Source organism: Vanellus vanellus (genome assembly GCF_965231255.1).
Source record: "Vanellus vanellus genome assembly, chromosome: Z".
Classification (NCBI taxonomy): Eukaryota; Metazoa; Chordata; class Aves; order Charadriiformes; family Charadriidae; genus Vanellus; species Vanellus vanellus.
Window position 1 is genome coordinate 71,870,747 of NC_138908.1, and position 21,023 is coordinate 71,891,769.

At 40.8% G+C, this 21,023-nt stretch overlaps 1 protein-coding gene across 1 annotated transcript in view; it reads left to right on the forward strand.

The window, feature by feature from the left end:
* The window catches only part of C7 (complement C7), a gene marked incomplete at its 5' end in the record, with an annotated part of 40,137 nt that extends 20,302 nt beyond the window's left edge, over positions 1–19,835 (forward strand). Inside the window, 13 exons of the mRNA XM_082498008.1 lie at positions 173–311; positions 969–1,103; positions 2,291–2,534; positions 3,208–3,321; positions 3,740–3,906; positions 4,945–5,173; positions 5,761–5,932; positions 6,310–6,397; positions 7,818–7,950; positions 8,950–9,141; positions 11,489–11,585; positions 16,504–16,688; positions 19,516–19,835. Of these exons, the coding sequence (XP_082354134.1) occupies positions 173–311; positions 969–1,103; positions 2,291–2,534; positions 3,208–3,321; positions 3,740–3,906; positions 4,945–5,173; positions 5,761–5,932; positions 6,310–6,397; positions 7,818–7,950; positions 8,950–9,141; positions 11,489–11,585; positions 16,504–16,688; positions 19,516–19,703 (2,083 nt within the window). The 3' untranslated portion in view covers positions 19,704–19,835. The remainder of the gene's footprint in view (positions 1–172; positions 312–968; positions 1,104–2,290; positions 2,535–3,207; positions 3,322–3,739; positions 3,907–4,944; positions 5,174–5,760; positions 5,933–6,309; positions 6,398–7,817; positions 7,951–8,949; positions 9,142–11,488; positions 11,586–16,503; positions 16,689–19,515) is intronic.
* Positions 19,836–21,023: the final 1,188 nt, after the last annotated feature.

Sequence of the window (21,023 nt, forward strand, 5' to 3'; positions counted from 1 at the left end):
TCTGCAGGTATAGAAGTCTATCAGTTGATATCCCCTTTTCTTGGCTAAATCAGTTCATGATCTTAATGTGCAGATACAGCATTCACTTATAATGGCTTTGTAATTTTCACCTCCTGAAAAATAATTTGCTACCTTTCTGTCTTAATGATCTTTCACGTTTTAATTCTCGTAGCTTTGACGGCATCACCGGGGAGACTAGGAGAAGTGTCATTAATACAAAAAGCTTTGGAGGACAATGCAGAAAGGTCTTTAGCGGCGATAAGAGAGAATACTATAGGCTGAGTGAAAGCGTTCTTGCTTATACTTTCCAGGTGTGTTTCCATTAAGCACAGCTTTATATTTAGAGTCATGATTAAAACTGAGAGAATGATGCAAAGCTTGTAGGCTCTGTTGGTAGGTACATTTCCCTAAACACAGCTTCATGTGACCTGTTCCCTCTCTGCAGTCACTTATTATTTTGAAATACAAACTGGTGTAATCTTTAACTCTCTTGCTAAAATGGAAGGAAAAACAACTGTGATTCCTTGGATATGATTTCTAATTCTCTCACAGTTAGACTGAATGTAAAGCCATCTCCTTAGCATAAGTAGTGGCTTGAATCACCCTAAGAAGTCTAATGTACACAAGGCTTTGGGGTGTTTTGTGGAGATCTTCCAGAGTTATGCTTTGTTTGAAGTCACTGTCTCAGAGATTTGGTTCATCTCATGTTTATCAAAAGCATGCCAAGCAATCCTTAATGTCCTTTACTTTATAATGTAAATACTCAATATACAAATATATAAACATATATATAAATCAGTAATGCTTTTCCAACAATTTTCAGTACTTTTATGAAATCTGAAATGGATTCGTCCTGAAGAACACATCAAATTTTTTGCATCAGGAAGGAGTTGCTCTACTCTATAAGTTATCTTTTTTAATATCCTTCATGAATTCCTTTATACAGAATTCTATCTTTCATCTTCTAGGTTAAAATTCAGAATGATTTCAGCTATGAGTTTTTTAACAGTAGCTGGTCTTATATGAAACACACAGAGAGGTATGAAAATTCAAACCGTGGACACAGTTACTCACAGAATAAAATTCTGCAACACAGTTTAAAGGTACGTATAAGTTGTCACTGCGGCTTAGCATTTTGCATAAACACTTTCACCATTTTTTTCATGTGCTTTTGTAGTGTGATGCAAATATTTACTTTATCCAGATATTTTTGGCACAAAGTTCATGACACAAAAAATCCCATAAAACCTTTATAAAGAGATCACGGGTTTGGTTATCAATTAAGAAGCGCTGACTGCTGTTTCTACTTTCTCCATTTTACCTCTTTATTAGTAATTTATTTATATATTAGCTGTTTTCCTCCCTATTTGAGGAAGAAAACCATCATCTTCTTCTCATAATAGATTAATCTTTTTCAGTTTCTTCTAATTATTTACTGCACTTTTTTTTTTTCTATTACCTCTGTTAGTATCTTGGAGTGAAAACATTGAAACAATTCTGTGCTAAAAGCTAGTTTATTTTATAATACATTTTCCACTAGTAGATCTCCTTTAAGAGAGAGATCTGGTGTCTTAAACAGCCATGAAATCACAGTGCCCCTGCCTTTGACTTATTTAAGAAAGAACATTAGATAAATAATTTGAGAGTAACTCTCAATTATGAAGAATAACCTCTATCTTATAGCAAATAAAATCAAGTAATACATTTATACATTTTATGGCTCCCAAGCTGACAGAGGACAAGCTCATTTTACCACACTAGCAATGACGTATTTTGAGACTTGGCATAACAAAGTTCAAAAGCAACTTTGAGAGGCTGAGGTGACCATTACTGTATAGGCATGTAGGTTTTTATAATTCAGCATCATCATCAAGATGGCTAGAGCCCCTTACAAAGAAAGGCTCCTCTGGGCAAAACAGTGCAAACATGACCTCTCTAGTGGCTCTGATTTGCTTTCAGACAAAGTTTGTTAACCTGCTGCTGCCAGACTGCTGGTGTTGGAAACCATGATTAGCTTTGAAGAATGATATTTTCGTTCTTATTTGACCTTATGCTACCTTTCAGGTACATAGGAGGAAAAGAAAGATGATACGGTATTTGTAAATGAAGGCCCAAAAGATATTTCCTAACTTCAGAATATTCTTTTTTACATTCACTGAGTTGCTTAGACATATCTAACAGCTCTGTAAATCTGTTGGTTAGTAGTCAATATAACGTGCATGTCATCTGGCGTGTAGGAGCCACTCTTGTAGTGAATTGGAGCATGACTGACATCTTTTCTTTCCCCCAGAGTAAGCAGCTAATGGTTGTTGAGAACAGTGTGGAAGTTGCTCAGTTTATTAACAACCGCCCAGACTTTCTCACTCTTGCGGAGCCCTTCTGGAAGGAACTGGCCAACCTTCCAGTCGTCTATGAGTACAATGTCTACCGAAGACTTATTGAACATTTTGGGACTCATTTCTTACATTCTGGATCCCTAGGAGGACATTACAAAGTTATTTTTTATATGGATACAGACAAAATTAAAGCAGAAGGTAGAGTACTAGAGTATTTGTTACAAGAAACAAAGTGAATAAACAAGAATAAAAATTTCCTTGCATGTTGTTCCAGATAACATCTAAAATCAAATAAGAGACTTCTACTAGTCACCACATTCTCTTCACAGGGAAAGTAAAGATTAGAAAAAGTGCTTAAACCACAACATTTAGTTCTAGAACAACCTTTGCAACCTGCAGTGCTCAGGGTAGCAAAGTTTCAATAGTTGGTTCAGGACCTCATCAGGCTAAACTTGAATTCTGCTGCCAATCTAGTTCTTAAATAATGTTAAATCCTTAAAGTTACTTGGAGATGAAGGTTGGGTAAAACTGTGTAAAGCAGAATAAATAGAAAACACAGCAAACACTAGAGTGACCAGTATGATGGAACTCAGTGGGGAGCAGTGCTGTAGGATTAGGGATTGCTCAGAAAAGAGATGAAAGAAAAAATAAACTTTTTTCATATACACCTCCCATCTCTCAGCCTCTATCCATAGGTTTTAGCATTGCAGGGACCTTCCCATAGGACATGCTAGTTAGTTGCCTTCTAATTTAGGCATAACACTTCATGGTTCTTTTCTTTCTAAAACACATCTCAAGTCAATGGGAAACTTGGAAATTAATCCAACACACTTTCTGTGTACAGTATTGTTAATGGATCAATTATCTGCAGGTATGAGTGTAACAGACATGTACGAGTGCACCACATCAGGCTGGAACGCATTCATTGTGAAAAAGAAGAAAGTAAAGTGCTCCAAACTGGATGAACTGCTACAGACCTCTTCAGGTAAATGTTCAACAGTGACTCGTATGGTTGACATGTCTCCAGCTTTCACCTCCACCTAAAGAGCTATCAAAATGAGGAGCAGGTGTTGATAGCTTCATTGAACTCTTAACACGCTGAACCCAGACACCAAGTGCCTGGTTTAAAAGGCTCTCCAACACCCATCAATCATTGCTAATGCTTTCCCAGTAACTAGTACTTTTCTGGACACTCTAAGCCAGGGCTGCCAAGACACCTCCAAACCCAGGTACTTCTTGCATATTATCCATGTAGGAGCTCTTGATCCAGGCACAGGTGGTTGATCTGCACTGGTGAGTCCTTTCACCGCTTGCGAGTATAGTTTTTGCACGTATTGTTTCCATTTCCACTTGTAAATATAGCAGTACTGTTATTTTCTGTATTTCCCATCCTGAATCTACAGGAAGCAGTGGTAATAAGATTAAAGGAGACCCCTACATAGAAGGAGGAAGCCCAGGTGCTGTTGCTGGCCTTAGTTATCTAGACCTGAATAATCCTGCTGGGAACAGTCAGAGATACTCCTTTTGGGCCAGTTCGGTGACAGACTATCCCAGAGTAATTAAAAAAAAGGTAAGACTATTTTCCTGAAGCAGAGATGAGCAGATGGGATCATCTCAAGGGGAGAAATGATTAAGCTATAGCTGGTGGTCAATTAGGCTGTAGTCTGCAATCATTTTGTTGTCAGATCACTTTATAAAAAAGAAAATAAAAATTCACAGGACAAAAAGTCCCTGAAGCTAACGTGATCAGCTGCATCACGAATCTAGATCCTTTGGCAGGTCAATACCTACAATCTTACAAGCCCTCACTGACTTTAGTGGAGTTCTGCTTATGAGGAGAAGGTCACTCTAGCATTGGAGAAAGCCTGGATTTCAGAAAACCTCTTTCCTGAAATGGATATTGGCAGGTCTGTGAGGCTTCCACTCAGCTTGCCAATTTATGCGTGTCCCTTTTATCCCTTCTCCTTCTCTCTGCATCTGTAAGTTTGGCATAACCGGAGATTCTGGAAGCCAGACACTTATAAATTGGGCATGACCATAGTCACTGCTACCTTGTCTAAGTCCCTTTTGTGAACTGCCCGCATACTGAGGAATAGGATAAACCTGAAAGATTTCTGTTAAGAAGTTTTCAATTAAATGTAAAAGCACAGAATATCATTAAATAGACAATAAGCGAAATGTTTTTGCTTGTTTTTACCTTCAATCGCTGCTCAATGAAATACTACAAAGTGATGTTTAACTGCCCAGCTTTTTAGGCTGGGAATAGCTGGGTGAGAATTGAGATTACATTACATTGGTGGTCTGTGTTACACTTTTCTCTCAACTGTAATCTCATAGCTCAAATATGTTTAAACATGAGTAATGTACCGGTAGCTTTAAGGGATGCTGTTAAGCAGAGCTGACTTTTCAGGAAAAGGCTAACTTAGTATTTAAACATAAGATTTTAGTGAGCTAGCTAGCAAATTAGAGCACCTGTCAACTCCCTGGAGTTGTGCTGGAGCACTGGAGGAGCATACGTCACAAATTATTTTACATGACAAAATGTGCTGATAAACTCTTATATTCCAACTATAACTGTTTAATGTAAATGTCTCTCTACTGTGTGTAGCTAACACCATTATATGAGCTGGTAAAGGAAGTGCCCTGCTCCTCAGTCAAAAAGCACTACCTAAAACAAGCCATTGAAGAATATATGGCTGAAAATGATCCCTGCAAATGTCAGCCTTGCCAGAATGGTGGTGAGCCAGCCGTGGAAGGAACTCAATGTGTGTGTTACTGCAAGCCTTACACCTTTGGAGCAGCTTGTGAGCTAGGAACCCTTGTGCAAGATCAGCCAGGTCAGCACTTTTTAAACTTGTGAGAGTTTAGAAGTGGCAAAGCGGGCTCTCCTGCTTCAGGAGTCTGTTTGTCCCTCTGCACAACCTCAACGAGTGGCTGATGTGCAGTGGCTGCTTGGGTCAGATGTTGCTGCAGACATACAGCATGGGGAGAGTCATGCTGAGCCTGAGTCTGTGCTTAACGTGTCCAAACAGTACTTAACAAAGAACTGGTTTTATTATTATTATTAAATGCACTGGACAATACTAACCACTCAAAATGTAACCTTCTATAAATAAGTATATATACTAAATGAATGGGTATCAATAACTTAAAAAAACTTTTGCTCTTTAATTTTTTAATTTATTTATATCTGATATCAGAGTCTAAGAAAATATAAAAATAGCTAAATTACAGACTCCATGGAATTACACTTATGTAAAAGATGAATTTGGGTAAGATTAGATCATTGCAATCTGGAATTCTTTGTAAGGTCACAGGTTGGGTCATAACTAGATTTGAACTACACATGGTTTGTTTTTTTTTCTTAAAGGACAACAAAACCTGTGAAGTGGTTTAATGTGAAATATTCCCAAATGTTATATAGGTATTGTTGATGGACACTGGAGCTGCTGGTCTTCCTGGAGTCCTTGTTCAGGGGGAAGGAGATCAAGGAATAGAGCCTGCAACAACCCCTCCCCTCGTGGTGGTGGGAAGGCCTGCATAGGAGAGCAGCATGAAAGCAGATCATGTGAAGATGAAGAGTTGCAGCATTTTCGGTAAGCAGAAAATGCTCCACAGTTGGAGCATCTCTGCAGGAAGATTTAAAAATTTGTTTCTGAAGGGTACAGAATCTATTGAATTCAGGGAGAAGAACACTTACAGAGCTTTCATATTTAAGTTGAAACAAAATAAAATTCAGAATCTGTGAATCTGATACAAGGTAAGACTAGAAAATGGGGTAAAAGCCAATAAACTTGACACCATTCTGTTTAGCACTCTCTCAGATAGCCTGGCAATGCCTGACTTTTAAATATAATTTTGATGTAAATGGGATGCATAATAGTCTTGAAAATGAGCCTTGCTGAGAAGTGTAGAACTTTGAAAGGAAGGGAGACTGAATTCAAACTAAGTAGCACTTTTGTTTGCTTCATAGCTTGATTGAACCACACTGTTTTGATTTATCCATAACTCCTACAGAATTCTGTTCACCTCCTCCTCTCTTGGAAAATGGCTTTGTTCAAGTAAGTTATTTCTAGTACTCTATTATCTGTCCTATGCCTACCTGCAGTGTGTCTATTACAGTTAATACAGATATTCACTTGCAAATTTGTATTTATCTTGGTAAGATTAGTATCAGAGCTACTGTATAGCAGCTCTCTCAGCATTTCTCCCTAGCTGAAGTTTACATGACATCAGACAAGAATTCTTGCTAAAAATAAAACAAAACAAAAAAAAAAAAAACAACCAAACAAAAAAAAAACCCTACCCTCAAAACCAAAAAAAAATTTTTGCTTTTCTGGACCATCATACCTACAGAGAAAAGTAATCTACTTGTCCTTTACCCTATAAGCATATTAAAAAATTTTTGTGCCATGAGTTACATATTAAAGCATGGGAAACTAGAGAAAAAATAGTATGTCCAACGTCATCCAGCAAGTCCATAGCAAATTATAAAAAGATTTGAGGAATCTTCACTCACCATTACACTTTCTTGTTCCCTGGTGAAACTATGATCTGGCAAGGTATTTGGCTGACTGTAACTTAGGCCTATTTAACAAGTGAGACTAAATTCCTCCCTTGGAAGAATGGATTATGCCTTCTCCATGTTGCGAGGCTGTCTAGAGTCTTTTTGCTCAATAAATAGATAAAAGGATTAGTTCAAAATCCATTAGTTGTCTCTGCATGACTGCAGCCTGAGGCAAGATCCAAAATTTTGTGCTCCCTCTTTTGCCAGTGATTTTTTCTTGGTAATCAATAGTTGTCTCTCACATTGATTTTTTCATTCACAAACTAAAGGTAAACCCCTGTACCTTGTGGCATAGTCTCAATTTTTCAAAAAATCTCTCCTTCGAGCAGAGTGGGATATAAAATGAGAAAAGTCCTGTGTCTTGAAATCCAGCTCTTGTAAGTGACCATGTCACATTAACCTGTAGCAAGCTGATACTATGCCATCCTAAGAATTCGCAAAGGCGTATACTCTCCACTGAGGCCCCCGGAAGGCTGTTCAAGACCTTACGTTCCTTGATATGTATATATATGTATACATATTATATATGTATATATAATGCTTGATAATAGCCATATTTGCAGTCAGTTAATACACTGGCAGGAGAGCGCTGTTCCATCACTGACGTGCCACTGCCAGAGCCCTGTCACAGGGTACCTTCAACTCTAACTCTCCCTTTGCTAAGCTAAGGTAGCCTGAATATTCTGTATTCTACCAACTTATTTGTAGCATCGTCTCCATTTTGATCACATTTACTGACTATGGATAACCAGAATTGCCCCCAATATTCCAGACTCTCTCATTAGTGCATTGTAGAGTGACATTAATACTTCTCACTGTCCTCAGCTACTGCATCCCAGAATTAAAGGGAGTTCAAACCTGCTCGTGGTTCTTAGATTGTATATCCAAAATTTCTCCTGTTTCTTTCCTTTCAGAATGCTGAAAACTCATACCCTGTTGGGAAAAGCATTGTTTATGCTTGCAGACATGGATATTCTCTTGTTGGTGATCCCGTTGCTAAGTGTGGCAGTAATTTACAGTGGCAAGTTGGAGACAGGTATTGCCAGGGTATGTCTAACTGATTCTTGTTTTGAAATAAAACTCCATTCCTGAATTCCAGTGAAACATCTCTGAACGTCTGCTTTCCAACATCAACGGTGGAAAAATAAACACCTGCATTTCCCAGTTTCCTAGACATAATCAGGTCTAAACTGACTTTTATTTTGAATCTAGATACTGTAATACTGAAATTAAATATGCCCATAAATTCTGGTTTTAAGGAAGGCTGGAAGTGAGGGAGGCTAAATTCCAATCCGGGAATTACTTCCTGTGGAAGCAAACTTCATTACTTAATTCAGTCCTGTGGCTATATCCAAGAACTGTGGGGATGAGTCTATGTCTAAAGGAAACTGAGGAAAAGGTCCAGTGGGCAGCAATCAGAAACCACAAAGTTCTGAAATAACCACTTTGTCATAACACAACTCCAAGGATCACTTTATATCTTGGATGATCTCCCCACTTCATTGTTTTCCTCTAACCCAGTCAGTAACCTTTTTTTCCCCCACGCATTTAATTTGTGAGTCAACTTCAAGCGTGGTCAGATAGACTTGAGAATTTTCTGACCTGGAGCTTAACACCATCCTTTCCTTCTTCCAACCAGGATTGACTGCCCACAAATCATGGTCCACACTGTTTAAATGCCATCTCTTTCTGTATCAGTACACAGTCTCCCAGGGTCCCGTATGTACGACCTCTCTCTACGAGGATGTTACTGTCTAGTATGAAGCCCCAACAAAAGCATGTGTCCTAAGAACAGAGAAGCCCTCTTCAAGCTAGTGCTGGACCTGCAGGCACTAGAAGACATTGTCACTCTGTCCTTGGCATCGCACATGTTTGACTGGTGTGATGAGTCAATATCCTCTGCTAACATGATTGATATGTTTCTACAGGAAAATCAGCTAAACACACCGTTCAATTTGTTAAGGAATTTAAGAGAAGATAAAATATATGACTGCTTTCTGCAGTCCACTTATTCACTGTGGCTATCTCGAATGCTTCAATCCTTAGAAACCGCTTGTCTCCTGCCTGTCCTGGAGGGGGGTTTACAAGGAGAGCCATGGAAACCTGTGTATGAGATTGGTGAGAGAATAATTCTGTCTTGCCCACACGGCATGCAGTTAGAAGGGGCATGCTCCATTTTGTGTGAGCCCAGTCTCAAGTGGTCTCCTGACATGAAGACTATCCAGTGCAAGAGACCAGGTAAGCCATTGAGTTTCTTTCCTGGACAGACTATGGCTGATGTAGATAAGATATAGACAAAGTTATAGCTGATACAGTGATACAGAAGCCATGCTTATATCACCAGCAGAAAGCACAGAAAACCTGTGTGTTTTCTGTGGGCTGTTCAAACATGGTGCTTTAAGATATTTCATGTGAGGTTTCTTTATGGCTTTTTGCTTCCCACTCCACTATTGCTGTCAAGTATTGTCACTAATAATATTTTAAGACATTTCCTGGGATGTATGCTGCCTGTTCTGCCACCCAAGTATACTTCACTTTCCACACGTTGTATACCACCACCACCACGTGACCTGCACCTTAGAGATACGGCTTTCCTGTCTGGAAGGTGTTCAGTGCACCACCACCTCTGATGGCAGAGAAGGACAAGGCTTGATGACTCCGTTTGCTCATCTGACAATCACACAGCCGATATGAGTAAATCTCCAGGAACTGGAAGCAATGTGAAAATGTTGCTTCAAGTTCATGGTAAGAGCTCTTTAAGCTCTGGTTTGATACTGGCAGGCACTGGCAGAGAGTGAAATGGGCTGTAGCATACAGCAGCTCTATCAAGTCATCTTTTCCAGCCATGGAAGGCAGACAAGGCTTTCTCTTGTGCACTCCCACAATAGTGATCAGTGACATACAGACATCCAAGCAGGATCAATGATGTACAGACATCCAAGCAGCTTGCTGCTTCAGGCCGGTCAGCTCCTCACCAGAGGTCCTAGACGTTCTCATACCCCTGGAGAGACCCTTGCCTGGGGACAATAGCCACCACTGTAGAAGACTAGGCATGTCTCTTACATTTCATGTCTCTCTTCTCCTTATCAGCCAACTGCTGCCTGAGGTTGCCTGAGCTGAGGGAAGAGGCAGGTGACAGTCAAGCTCAGACCTCAAAAGGCAATGGTCCTGTGAGATTCCCAAAGTCGTCTGCCACTGTGTCATACCCACATGCACAGGACGCGTAAGGATTTCAGAAGGAATACCATATCTGTACATAAACAGCTCACTGCTGCTAAAGTACCAGTGCTAAAGTCCTGTTGCCAATTAGTCCTTCAGTTTAGCCTTAGTGGCTGATCTTCATCATATTTTTTTTTGTTACTTTGTGTATTCAAATTCCAGTAATAATTAGAAACAGTTTCAAATGTTTCCGTCTTTAGAAACAGTTTGTGCCTGGCTGTATGGGAGCATTACATTAATACAAAAGTTAACAAAAAAGGGGCAACAATTAGATTAGGATAACAATTAGAGTAACAGTTAAAAAAACAAGTAATATGAGGCAGGAAGGGTAAAAATTAAGAAGATATGTATATACAGACACAGTGGCACACATACATTTGGATGAGAGCATTTGGTCAGCAATAGCGTTGGTAACAGTCAACTATATAACAAACAGGCCCTGAGGATGGAGGCAATGCAGTGATTTTTGGTGGAAATTTCCCCTCTACAGGAAGACAGGGTTATGCCTGCTGTCTGTATTGCAAGGCACTGCAACTTTTTTTTTTTATTTCTCTGGCAATTCCTCTCTATTTTGCTTGGCAAGTCTTAATCTGTAAGGGAGATTTTTTACTTTTTTTTTTTTTTTAAGGTAGCAATGTTGAAGGGTATTAAATTTTCATGTGAAAGTAGAAAACTACAGACACCTAATCTAAAACACAAATCAGGATAAAGCTTTCTCAGAAAATGTGTCCATTAGGATTTAGCAAAGTTTTGCCATTACATGCTACAGAAATCTCCAAAGGAAAGTTTAGCAAGGCCTATTTCATTTTCAAGCTTGGAATACAACTCAGCACTCAAAGAACAGTACTTGTGCAATCATGAAAATTCCTCAAGCATCACTATTGCTCTTGTTTTTAAAGTTAGTACAGATTGAGGACTAAGGATGAAACTTGTCCTTTTCATTACCATCAGTGCACAAAGATATTCAGGTTCACATTTCTACATAGAACTTCAGAGCCTTAGCTTTTCTAGGGACAATAGTGAAGCCAGTAACTCTGAAACCTAATGATAAAGCTGTTGCCAGCTATGATTCCGCACAGCTAAGTTTAGCAGAAACAAACAGCTGCTGCAGAAATTAGATGAATGTTTAAGCTTGAACATAGTACCTGTCTCCTTCCTTCTGACTCATGACCCATGGATAAATTACTGAACAGTAACTTTGCAAAGCGTGTCATATCTTTTTAATAGTGCATGCAGTAGATTAGATACTTTTAATGAACATGCAGGATGTGGCTTAATTCAGTGCCTTTTAAGCTCAACTGATAGGACAATTTCAGCCCTTGTTTTTCTGACCCTTAACAGCACTGTCTGTGTTCTTCTACTTCAGTGCCCAGTGTGAAACCAGAAGTGACAGAGCCTAAATGTCAGCCATGGGAGAAAGTGCATCAGTCACAATGCGTGTGCAAAATGCCCTATGAGTGTGGGTAAGTTCAGGCTGAATTTGACAATGATTTTCTCACTTTATTCAAGACCAATTAAATTTCTTAAGTCTTCAGTCCATGACAGATGAGAAAGATTTACTCATATGAGAAGGAGGCATTGTACTTTGTTTGCTTTACAGCTCAATCAATGTCCTGTTCATCACTTACCTGCCTTGTCAGAGCTGTCAGTGGGTTTTAGCAGTGATGGAATTTGGTTGGATGACAGAAGGTGAACGTATAATTTCAGCTCCACTTGATCTGTGAAATAGATGGAAAAAGATAAAATGGTATTTTGAAGATTTAGAAGACGGAGGAAAAGTTAGAACAGAGGCCCTTGGGACATAAGCCATCAAAGCAGTAAGCTAGTGAAATAAAGCAGATTTCTTTTCCCTGCTGAGAGACTGGAGAGTTATGAAAGGCACAATAATCTAATCTCCCATTTACATAGCAGTTTGCACAGACCAGTTACATCACCTTTCCTGACCTCATAACTTGCAGACCAGAGTTTACTGTTTCCTGTTTGATATAAGCCTATATTCTGCAATAAGCAATGCAGGAGAAATGTAAGGAGATGAGTAACTCTCTCGGTTCTTTGTAAAACAAGGTGGTAACAGAACAAAAACAGAGGAGTAACAAGAAGATACCTTGAGACCACCTGGCGCTGATGGCCAGATGTGCCAAAGAGCTCAGCACTCCAGCACCTGGGCTGGTTTCATACACTGGATGGTCTCCTATAAAGTCATCACAGTGGGTGTGAGGTCTGGATATGAAATCTGGACAGGTTTATGTCACATCAGGAGCTGAACAGTTTGGAAGCTCTATGATAACACACCAAATTTATCTTATCCTTGTGTAGTAGGAGGAAGGAATTTTGAAGTTGCCTCAATTGATTTCAAGGTGGCAGAACTTCTCAGTGGAGGACATGTATTTTCCATCCGCCACATAGTTCAAGAGCGCCCTGCATGGTGACTTTGGTCCTAAGCCAAAATTAGCACACTTTGAACATCACAAAATTCGAATTGGTGAGCTTAGTTCAGGTTTTGTAGATCCACTGGGCACTTCCCTAGGATTTGAGACTATTGTCTTGCATAGGGAGGTGTCAGGTTTGTAACAACTCTGCTAAGACTCTATTCTTACCCTTAATCACCTAAATTTTTTAAATAATCTGGTCCTACTCTTTTTGCCTCATTACTCATTAAAGTGAGGCAACAACTCCTCTGGTTCATGGGTGTGTTAAGGCTAGTTACACAGAAGATGAGGGGAGCCCACAAAGCTAGGGAAGGCCTTGGGCAGAGTCAAAATAACCTTGGAAGTTAAATGAACTACATTCAGTTATGCATTCAGGCTTCAGTTATAATTAATGTACTACTTACCTGTTTCTATTTTTTATAATCATGTTCAAAATGGCAGGAAGATAGATAACAGTCATTTCTGTTACCTGATGCCATCTTTTCACTCTGTCTTGAAATAACACATCTAATAATAGAAGGATTAATCATCAGCTGTAAAGGCAGACTAATCTGCCAGTCTGTTAAGGCTGTAGGACTAAGGTATGTAAGATCTTGGTCCTTCCTCAGAGATCAGAAGTAACTTGGCTTACTTTGCTGTGGCAATGACTTTCAACAGCAGTCCCTGCTCAGAAGAGAGCTGGGAACAAGAATTCCTGTGGGAATTCAGGAACACCATGGTTTCAGACCCATCCTCCATCCTTTCATTTTCCAAGAAAGTAGTAACAGACACTTCCAGGGACAGCACGAGAACCCCACAACAGATTGGTGAGGGGTAGTTTGTCCTTCATCACGTGTTGTCTTATCAGCATCAGTTAGAGCCAGGGAATGATCCTGGGCATCAGAGCTGCTAAATTGCTAAAGCAGCTCCTGGCAGAGCTTTGTCAAGGGCCAACTTCTGGATAACTCCCAGGCACAGGGCAGCAGTTACTAGCGTCAGGTACCATTCCTAACAGGCAGTCTGATGCGGTCCCCATCTTTTGGGGTCAAAAAGAGCTTAACAGTATGGACACCAGCTATTCCGTCTGAATTGGCCCTACTGCAAGGAAGGGGTCAGAGCAGGTGAAATCGCAGCCTCCAGTAGCTAAAGACTGTGTCCAAAGCGAAACATGAGATTTCATAATTTTTAAGTACTGTCCCCTCTTACCCCCCCCCATTTATTTGCGTAGCATCTGTGTCTCTCCTAAGAGTTCTTGACCTGTGTTATATTGAAAATCATGGTCTTGAACATAATTTTAAGAAGTTAAAATCGTTGCCAGCATGCTAAATTTTTCCCTTTTAACTTCACCGAAAATTGCCTGCCTCTCATTGTAGGTGAAAGGGAGAGAATGTATTTGCTGACTTACATCTCATTTGTCACAATATGTGCTTTAGTAAAAGCTTGTTCTTACCCAAGCCTTATTTGTCAGGTAAAAGGTATTTAATTTTTCACATTCACTTTACACAAGGATTCTTCCTTGCCTCTAATAATTTTTATTGCACTGCTGTGATGGTCCCAGGCCTGTAATGTCCTTTCTCAGCAATGAGTGCAAATTATTGATTTCTCTTATGAGTACAGATTCTCCATCCTTTTTCCTTATGCATCTGAATATGTTGGTTTCCTCTGGCTTTCTTCTGGCCGACGCAGCAATAACAAATATGTGAAGGACTCTCAAGACAGTTTGAGGGATTATACTGTAGCAAGAGACTGGCAACATGGACCAGGAGCTCTCTGGGTTTAACCTTCAGCAGCTGGTTAAATCAGCCTCCCTCCCACCTTTTGGGTGTTACTGAAGTGGTGCAAAGCAGACAGATTAGTGTGCTTGTGTCTGGCCTTAATCTTTCAGCTAAATTAAGCTGCCTTATATACAAGTTTTTGACCTTACGACTCAGATATTGATATTTGTCACTCAGGCAAATAAAGAAGGCCTCTGAATAATTTTAAACATAATAAACAACTTAATTATAGACTAGATGCTTTCCCTGGATCACGCTTTGTTCTTCCAATTTTAAGATTATTTTTAAAGATGAAGTTTTTCTTATACCGCTGTCTGTGAAGATAACTCACATTTTAAATCAGTGCACCACTAACTCATAGGGTCTGCAGCCAGACAAGCAAACAATATAATACAGACAAATGCATGGGCTTCCTTTATCAGCTGCTTGATGTTGTGTATCCATTGGGCTGTTGTCTTGTTGTGTCTCAGAATAAGAGTGTTAACCTCATTCTTTATGTTAACAAAAGAGCATTAAGAAAAATTCAGGCAACAAACTTTACTAGGGATTTAGTGGCTGGTATTTTGACTGAGCACAGCAGTTAAGAGACCCACTGAAGTTGATGATGCTAACTTTAGTAGGAGATGTAATACAGTTAATAATCTTTGAAGACATATTTGGTTGCAGATAGATACAGCAAAGTTTTCAGGCTCAGCTGATGAACTGTCTGTCAAATTTTAAATATCTTAAAGGTGCACTGTGTCATAGGTATTTTAAACTTACTGTAAAGCAAGCTCTTTTAAGAGGCTTCAAAACCATTTGTCAAAGGACCATTCCAAAAGCTTGGAGCAGGCACTTTCGCCCAGTGTCATATTTATAGATCTAAAAAAGAAACACTTCCTAATGCCCAGGAGAAAAAAAAAAAAGATTACCTTAACACTTGGCCAGCAAGTGAGCAAGGTTTGAGTCAGGGCTTTGTTACCACACCTTCCCTCTTCCAGACTCCTATTGCCCTACTCTGACAAACCGGTTTCACACGGACTGTTGCCCTCCCCTTCAGGCAACCTCGTGGAGCTCATTAGGACATTTGACTGTACCTCATCAGGGTCTCCTCCCCACCCAACACCGGTTTAGCTGGGTTTACCTTCAAACTGGACCATTAGACACTAAAAGTTTCTGTGGGAGAGTGTTTGTGAGCTCAAAAGGAGGAGCTGTGCTGAAAAGAAGCCTTTGGAGCCGTATTTCAAAGCTCTCCGTTCCCTGGGAGCACGTCTCTGCTCTCTCATACCCTGTGCAGCACCTTTCCTCTGGCTGTGAAACGCATCCAGGAGAGCACAGGCGTGCCCTGCTCCATGGAGAGAGGCACTTTTTTTGTTCACTCTACACGTATGCCACTGATTGCATTGAGAGCAAGTGGAGAAGTTCGGGGCTTGAGATTAAAATCCAGAAATAATGGAAAGGCGTTTTCCTCCCCTCCTACACTTACAGCATGAAACACAAATGGTAACAATTTCCTGGAATTGTCCCCAAACCAAACACTGTTTAAGGTTGTCCAAGAATTGCTAGTACCACTTTTACGAGCTAGTTTTTGTGGGTGTTAGAACAATATCCTAATTTCAAGAAATAAACAGGTAAATCCCCTGGATAAATGGAGCAGGTTTTTCATAAAATTTATGTGGAGATCTATATCTATTTCCAGAAATATCTTTGGTCTGTGATGTTGGATCATAGCATTTTATTTGGTAAAAGCAGAGGCTTTTAAGGGCAGCAGAGAAAAGGTCTTAAGTATATTCTCATCTCTTGTAATTAAGAAACACTTATAAAATATTTTAATGTATGTGCATATGAAGTGTTTTCTGTGTATGTACTTTGGTGCAAACGTGTTACATAATACAGAATAATTGAGGTCTGAACTCTTTTTAACTAAATTGTCACTCTCGCTGCTACTGAAGCCGATGGCAAATACCCAGTAGTATCCCGTATCCTTCAGAGGGAACAGATTCTGGCTCTGCTGAGTTGCAGCATCCTGTGGAAAAGGAAGGAGTCTGAATTATTCACATGTCCATGTCTCAGGTTCCCTTGCTGCACTCTTAGGATGTACCTCAATGAACAGAGAAAATGGAACCAGACCCTGAATATTTCCCATCCCTGCAGCTCTTTTTAAGAGGCACCAAGGTAAAACACATTTAAATACCACAATCCCTGCTTTTGCTTTTCAGTCCTTCCCTGGACACCTGTGCTACAGATCAAAGAACCAAGAGAAACACACGTTTAACTGTTTGCAAGATGCATGCCTTGGAGTGCATGGGCAGAAAATATTCTCTTACTAATGAAGAAAACTGCAAAATACCTCAGGCAGCTGAAATATCATGTGGATCATGCCGTTCATGGGAAAAATGTGATGGTAAGAGATTCTTCATAATTTAAGCAAAATTGTTTATATGACAAAGTGAAATCTTTATTCCCAGTTACGCATTAGCTGTAAGTCTGTCCTGGTATGGCATCTCCAGTCCCTCTCAGAAGTACCAGGCACTGCTAAGCTGGTTCAAACCATTAGCTCAGTGTTTGCTGTCCAAACATGGCAGGAAGCTCCAATCATGGAAAAGACACCCCCCCCCACCCCCCCCCCCCATGCCATATCGTAACAAAATGCGTTTCTACAGGAAAAGCTTATTCCTAGTCCCTGTTGGTCCTCTTGAAGTTTTGGCTGACACCCTTGCCCTACTCTTTTTTCACTGTAACTACTTGTTTTAAATTCCTTAACACATTAACTGCGGTAGTCCTGACTGCCGACAGGAATAGCTAATCCTTTCCTGAAATTTGCTGAGCAGTCTCCCCAGCAGTATATTGTGGCAAGGAATTGAGTGTCTTATTCTATACTATCTAGGAAAGCCAGTTACTTTTGTTTGTACTTCACTGCCTATCCTCAATTTCTCATATTATGATCAAAGGTGAATGCCTTTTCCCTCAGAGGAAATAGTCCCAGTCTTTTGCAATCTGTCTGCATTGGAAGTTTTCAAATTCCCTGATCTAATTTCCCTGAGTGTCCTACACTACATTGCATTTAATGGAGGGTTGCCAGGAATGGGAAGATAAAGGAGTAAATTAGGTTTTTAGAAGCGCCACAGATAGAGGCACAGTTATTGTCATATTTTGAAAATAAAAAAGATTACTTGATAGGGGTTCATCTGTTTTGTCTAACAGTGTTGAACAGACAAAATAACAAAAAAAAAAAGATAATCAAAACTGTCTGGAGCTTCAGCAGAGACAAAAACAGGCAAAAACCCCATAGGATCATAGAATCATAGAATTGCTGAGGTTGGAAGGGACCTTTAAGATCATCAAGTCCAACCATTAACCCACCCTGACAAAACCGTTTCTAAACCATGTCCCCAAGTACCTCGTCTGCCCTTTTTTTAAACACCTCCAGGGATGGTGAATCCACCACCTCCCTGGGCAGCCTATTCCAATGTTTGATAACCCTTTCAGTGAAAAAATTTTTCCTAATATCCAGTCTAAACCTGCCCTGACATAACTTGAACCCATTTCCTCTTGTCCTGTCACCAGGGAGAAGAGGTTAGCCCCCACCTCACTACAACCTGCTTTCAGGTAGTTGTAGAGAGAAATAAGGTCTCCCCTCAGCCTCCTCTTCTCCAGGCTAAACAACCCCAGATCCCTCAGTCGTTCCTCATAAGGTTTGTCCTCCAGACCCTTCACCAGCTTTGTAGCCCTTCTCTGGACACGCTCCAACACCTCACAATGTCCTTCTTGTAGTGAGGGGCCCAAAACTGAACACAGTATTCGACGTGGGGCCTCACCAGTGCTCAGTAGAGAGGTACAATCACTTCCCTTGTCATGCTGGCCACACTATTTCTAATACAAGCTGGGATGCTACTGGCCTTCTTGCCCAGTCAGGCACACTGCCAGCTCATATTCAGCTGGCTGTCAGCCAATACCCCCAGCTCCTTTTCCACCAGGCAACTTTCCAGCCACTCATCCCCCAAGGCTGTAGTGTTGCAAGGGGTTGTTGTGACCCAAGTGCAGGACCCGGCACTTGGCCTTGTGGAATCTCATACCATTGGCCTCAGCCCATCGGTCCAGCCTGTCCAGATCCCTCTGTAAGCCTTCCTGCCCTCAAGCAGATCAACACGCCCGCCTGGCTTAGTGTCATCTGAGAACTTACTGAGGGTGCATTCGGTCCCCTTGTCCAGGTCATTGATAAAGATATTAAAGAGAACCCCAAACATACAACACCAAAACAAAGACACAGCCTCAGATGGAACCTTCTTCTTATCTGATTGTTTAGCTGTTGTGACTGATACAACTACATATGTTTATTTGTGAGAGTATATCCTTTGATCTTAGTGAAACTGCCTGTATGTAAAGAAAGATAACAGCTCTAAGTGTCTGCCTGATCAGTTTCTTACTGTCCAAGGACAAATCTCTCATCTGTTATCTGGACTGTGGAGCAGTAGATACATGAATTGGTTTAATTAGTAACATCAGAGAAGTCTTTGAGAGCAACATCTCAGGCACTTTGATCAAGCTGTTCCCACAAGCACGACTAGCCCTCCGAGCAGAGGAAGCCCCAGCAGTGCACCACTCGAATATCAGCTAATGTCGCTTCTTGTTATGAAAAGACTCAGTCGTAGAATCATAGAATCAATCATAGAATTATTGAATGGTTTAGGTTGGATGGGACCATTAAAGGTCATCTAGTCGAACACCCCTGCAATGAGCAGGGACATCTTCAACTAGGTCAGGTTGCTCAGAGGCCCATCCATGTTTCCAGGGGTGGGGCACCTACCACCTCTACAAGCAACCTGTTCCAGTGTTTCACCACCCTCATCATAAAAAATTTCTTCCTTGGATCCAGTCTGAAACTACACTCTGTCAGTCTAAAACCATCACCCCTTGTCCTATCACAACAGGCCCTACTAAAGTCTGTCCCCAACTTTCTTATAAGCCCCGTTTAAGTAGTGAAAGGCTGCAACGAGTCTCCCTGGAGCATTCTCCAGGCTAAAAAACCTCAACTCTCAGCCTGTCCTCAGAGGAGAGGTACTCCATCACCCTGATCATTTTTGTGCCCCTCCTCTGGACCCACTCCAACAAGCCCACGTCTTTCTCCAGAGAATTTCTGTCAACCCTATGGTTTTGCTGGAAACATTTTCATCTGGTTTTTGTTGAGTTGGATGCCATCCTGAGTGTTTTTCTTCTGTACTTTTGCTTAGCGCCATCCAACAGCTGTGTTTGTGACGAAGACGGGCCATGCGAGGAGGGAGGGATCCAGATCTGTGCTGAAGTGAGTGGCTCTGCTGCCCGTCAGACCATGACCGAGTGCGAGGCCGGGCAGCTCAAATGCCAGGGGGAGACTGTCACACTTGTCAGCATAAGGCCCTGTGACACACAAAGCAAATAAGATATTCTATGGTTCATTTTGCTTATTGCCAGGGGATATGTCAAAATGTGTCAATTCTTGGGCAGGACATACTTCAAACCTTGCCCTACCAAAAGTTATCTCTGGTGTGAAGTCCACTGCAGCTGAAGAGACTGTGTGCATCAGCTCTGGTCCGCTCTGAATCAGGGCCTAAGGCTCTTCATTAGGCAGAGCTGCACTCACTGCTACCAATCATGACAGGGCTCTTGCTTAGGCCCCAGACTTAGCATTGGCACGTTTACGTCACATTTTCATCAGAATTAAAAAATATTGCTGAAGAGCAATTGCCAAAGTAGCATTCATAGTGACGGATTACAGTGTCTGACATTGCAAATATTTTTTTCTTAAAGCCACACAAATATATGCATGCACTGAGTAGATGTAGATCGAAAAAAAAAATTAGGCTTTACAGAGTAAGAGGTATGACTCTTCTCTTTTAATAAAGTAGGTTCTTCCTACTGTGCCTTATTCAGTTAAGCAAACAGTATACACGGCGTTCAACCTGTCCTTGAGTCTGAAGCTCTTAAAGGTCAAAACAATGTGCAGCAATAGTAAAGACAGCCTAAAGTAATGAGAAGACTTATATGCTTGCAGCTTCTTGTACACAGAACCACTTCATGAAAAATCACCATTTTACATTGTCATAACTACCCTCATTTGTAAGTGCGGGTAACTCAGTTGCATTTGTCACATGCATTTGTGTTTGTGCCAAGACCCGTTTGCTTACAGACCACTGCACGTAGAGTTCTTCCACCACAGCTAAACTTTCTCAAAGGTACCTGAAGGGAAAGTGTACCTTCACAGAAATGGAGACGCTCAGCATGCAGTCCCAATGGAGATACCTTTGGAAAATCTCCTAAGGCTGTTCCTGAAAAAAAGAAGTTTCTTACACTCTTTCCTTACACAGGTAAGCACGCTGTCTAGTGTAGTCAGACATGGGCATCTTTACTCACATATGGTGTACCTTGCAAGTCCGTTCAGGTACCCATCCTGGAAGTCCGATGCCTTCTGTCTATTCTCAGACGCAAACAAGGACAAAAGGGTGGGTAGCAAGTGGGTGATCAAGCAAGTGCAGTACTATCAGCAGGAAGCCTGTATGCTTTTTAAGTGACAGATTATTTCTCACTATCAATAAATATCTACACATCTATCTTGGTTGTCACGTTTGTACCTGTAGCTTCCTCACATAAACCCTACCCTCAGCTGGAAAAACTTTGCTTTCCATGGTGCTGGCAATGAGCATTAAGTCAGAACCGGAGTGGCATGCTTTCCCTTGGAGACTCCTTCTTCTGGGGGCAGCTG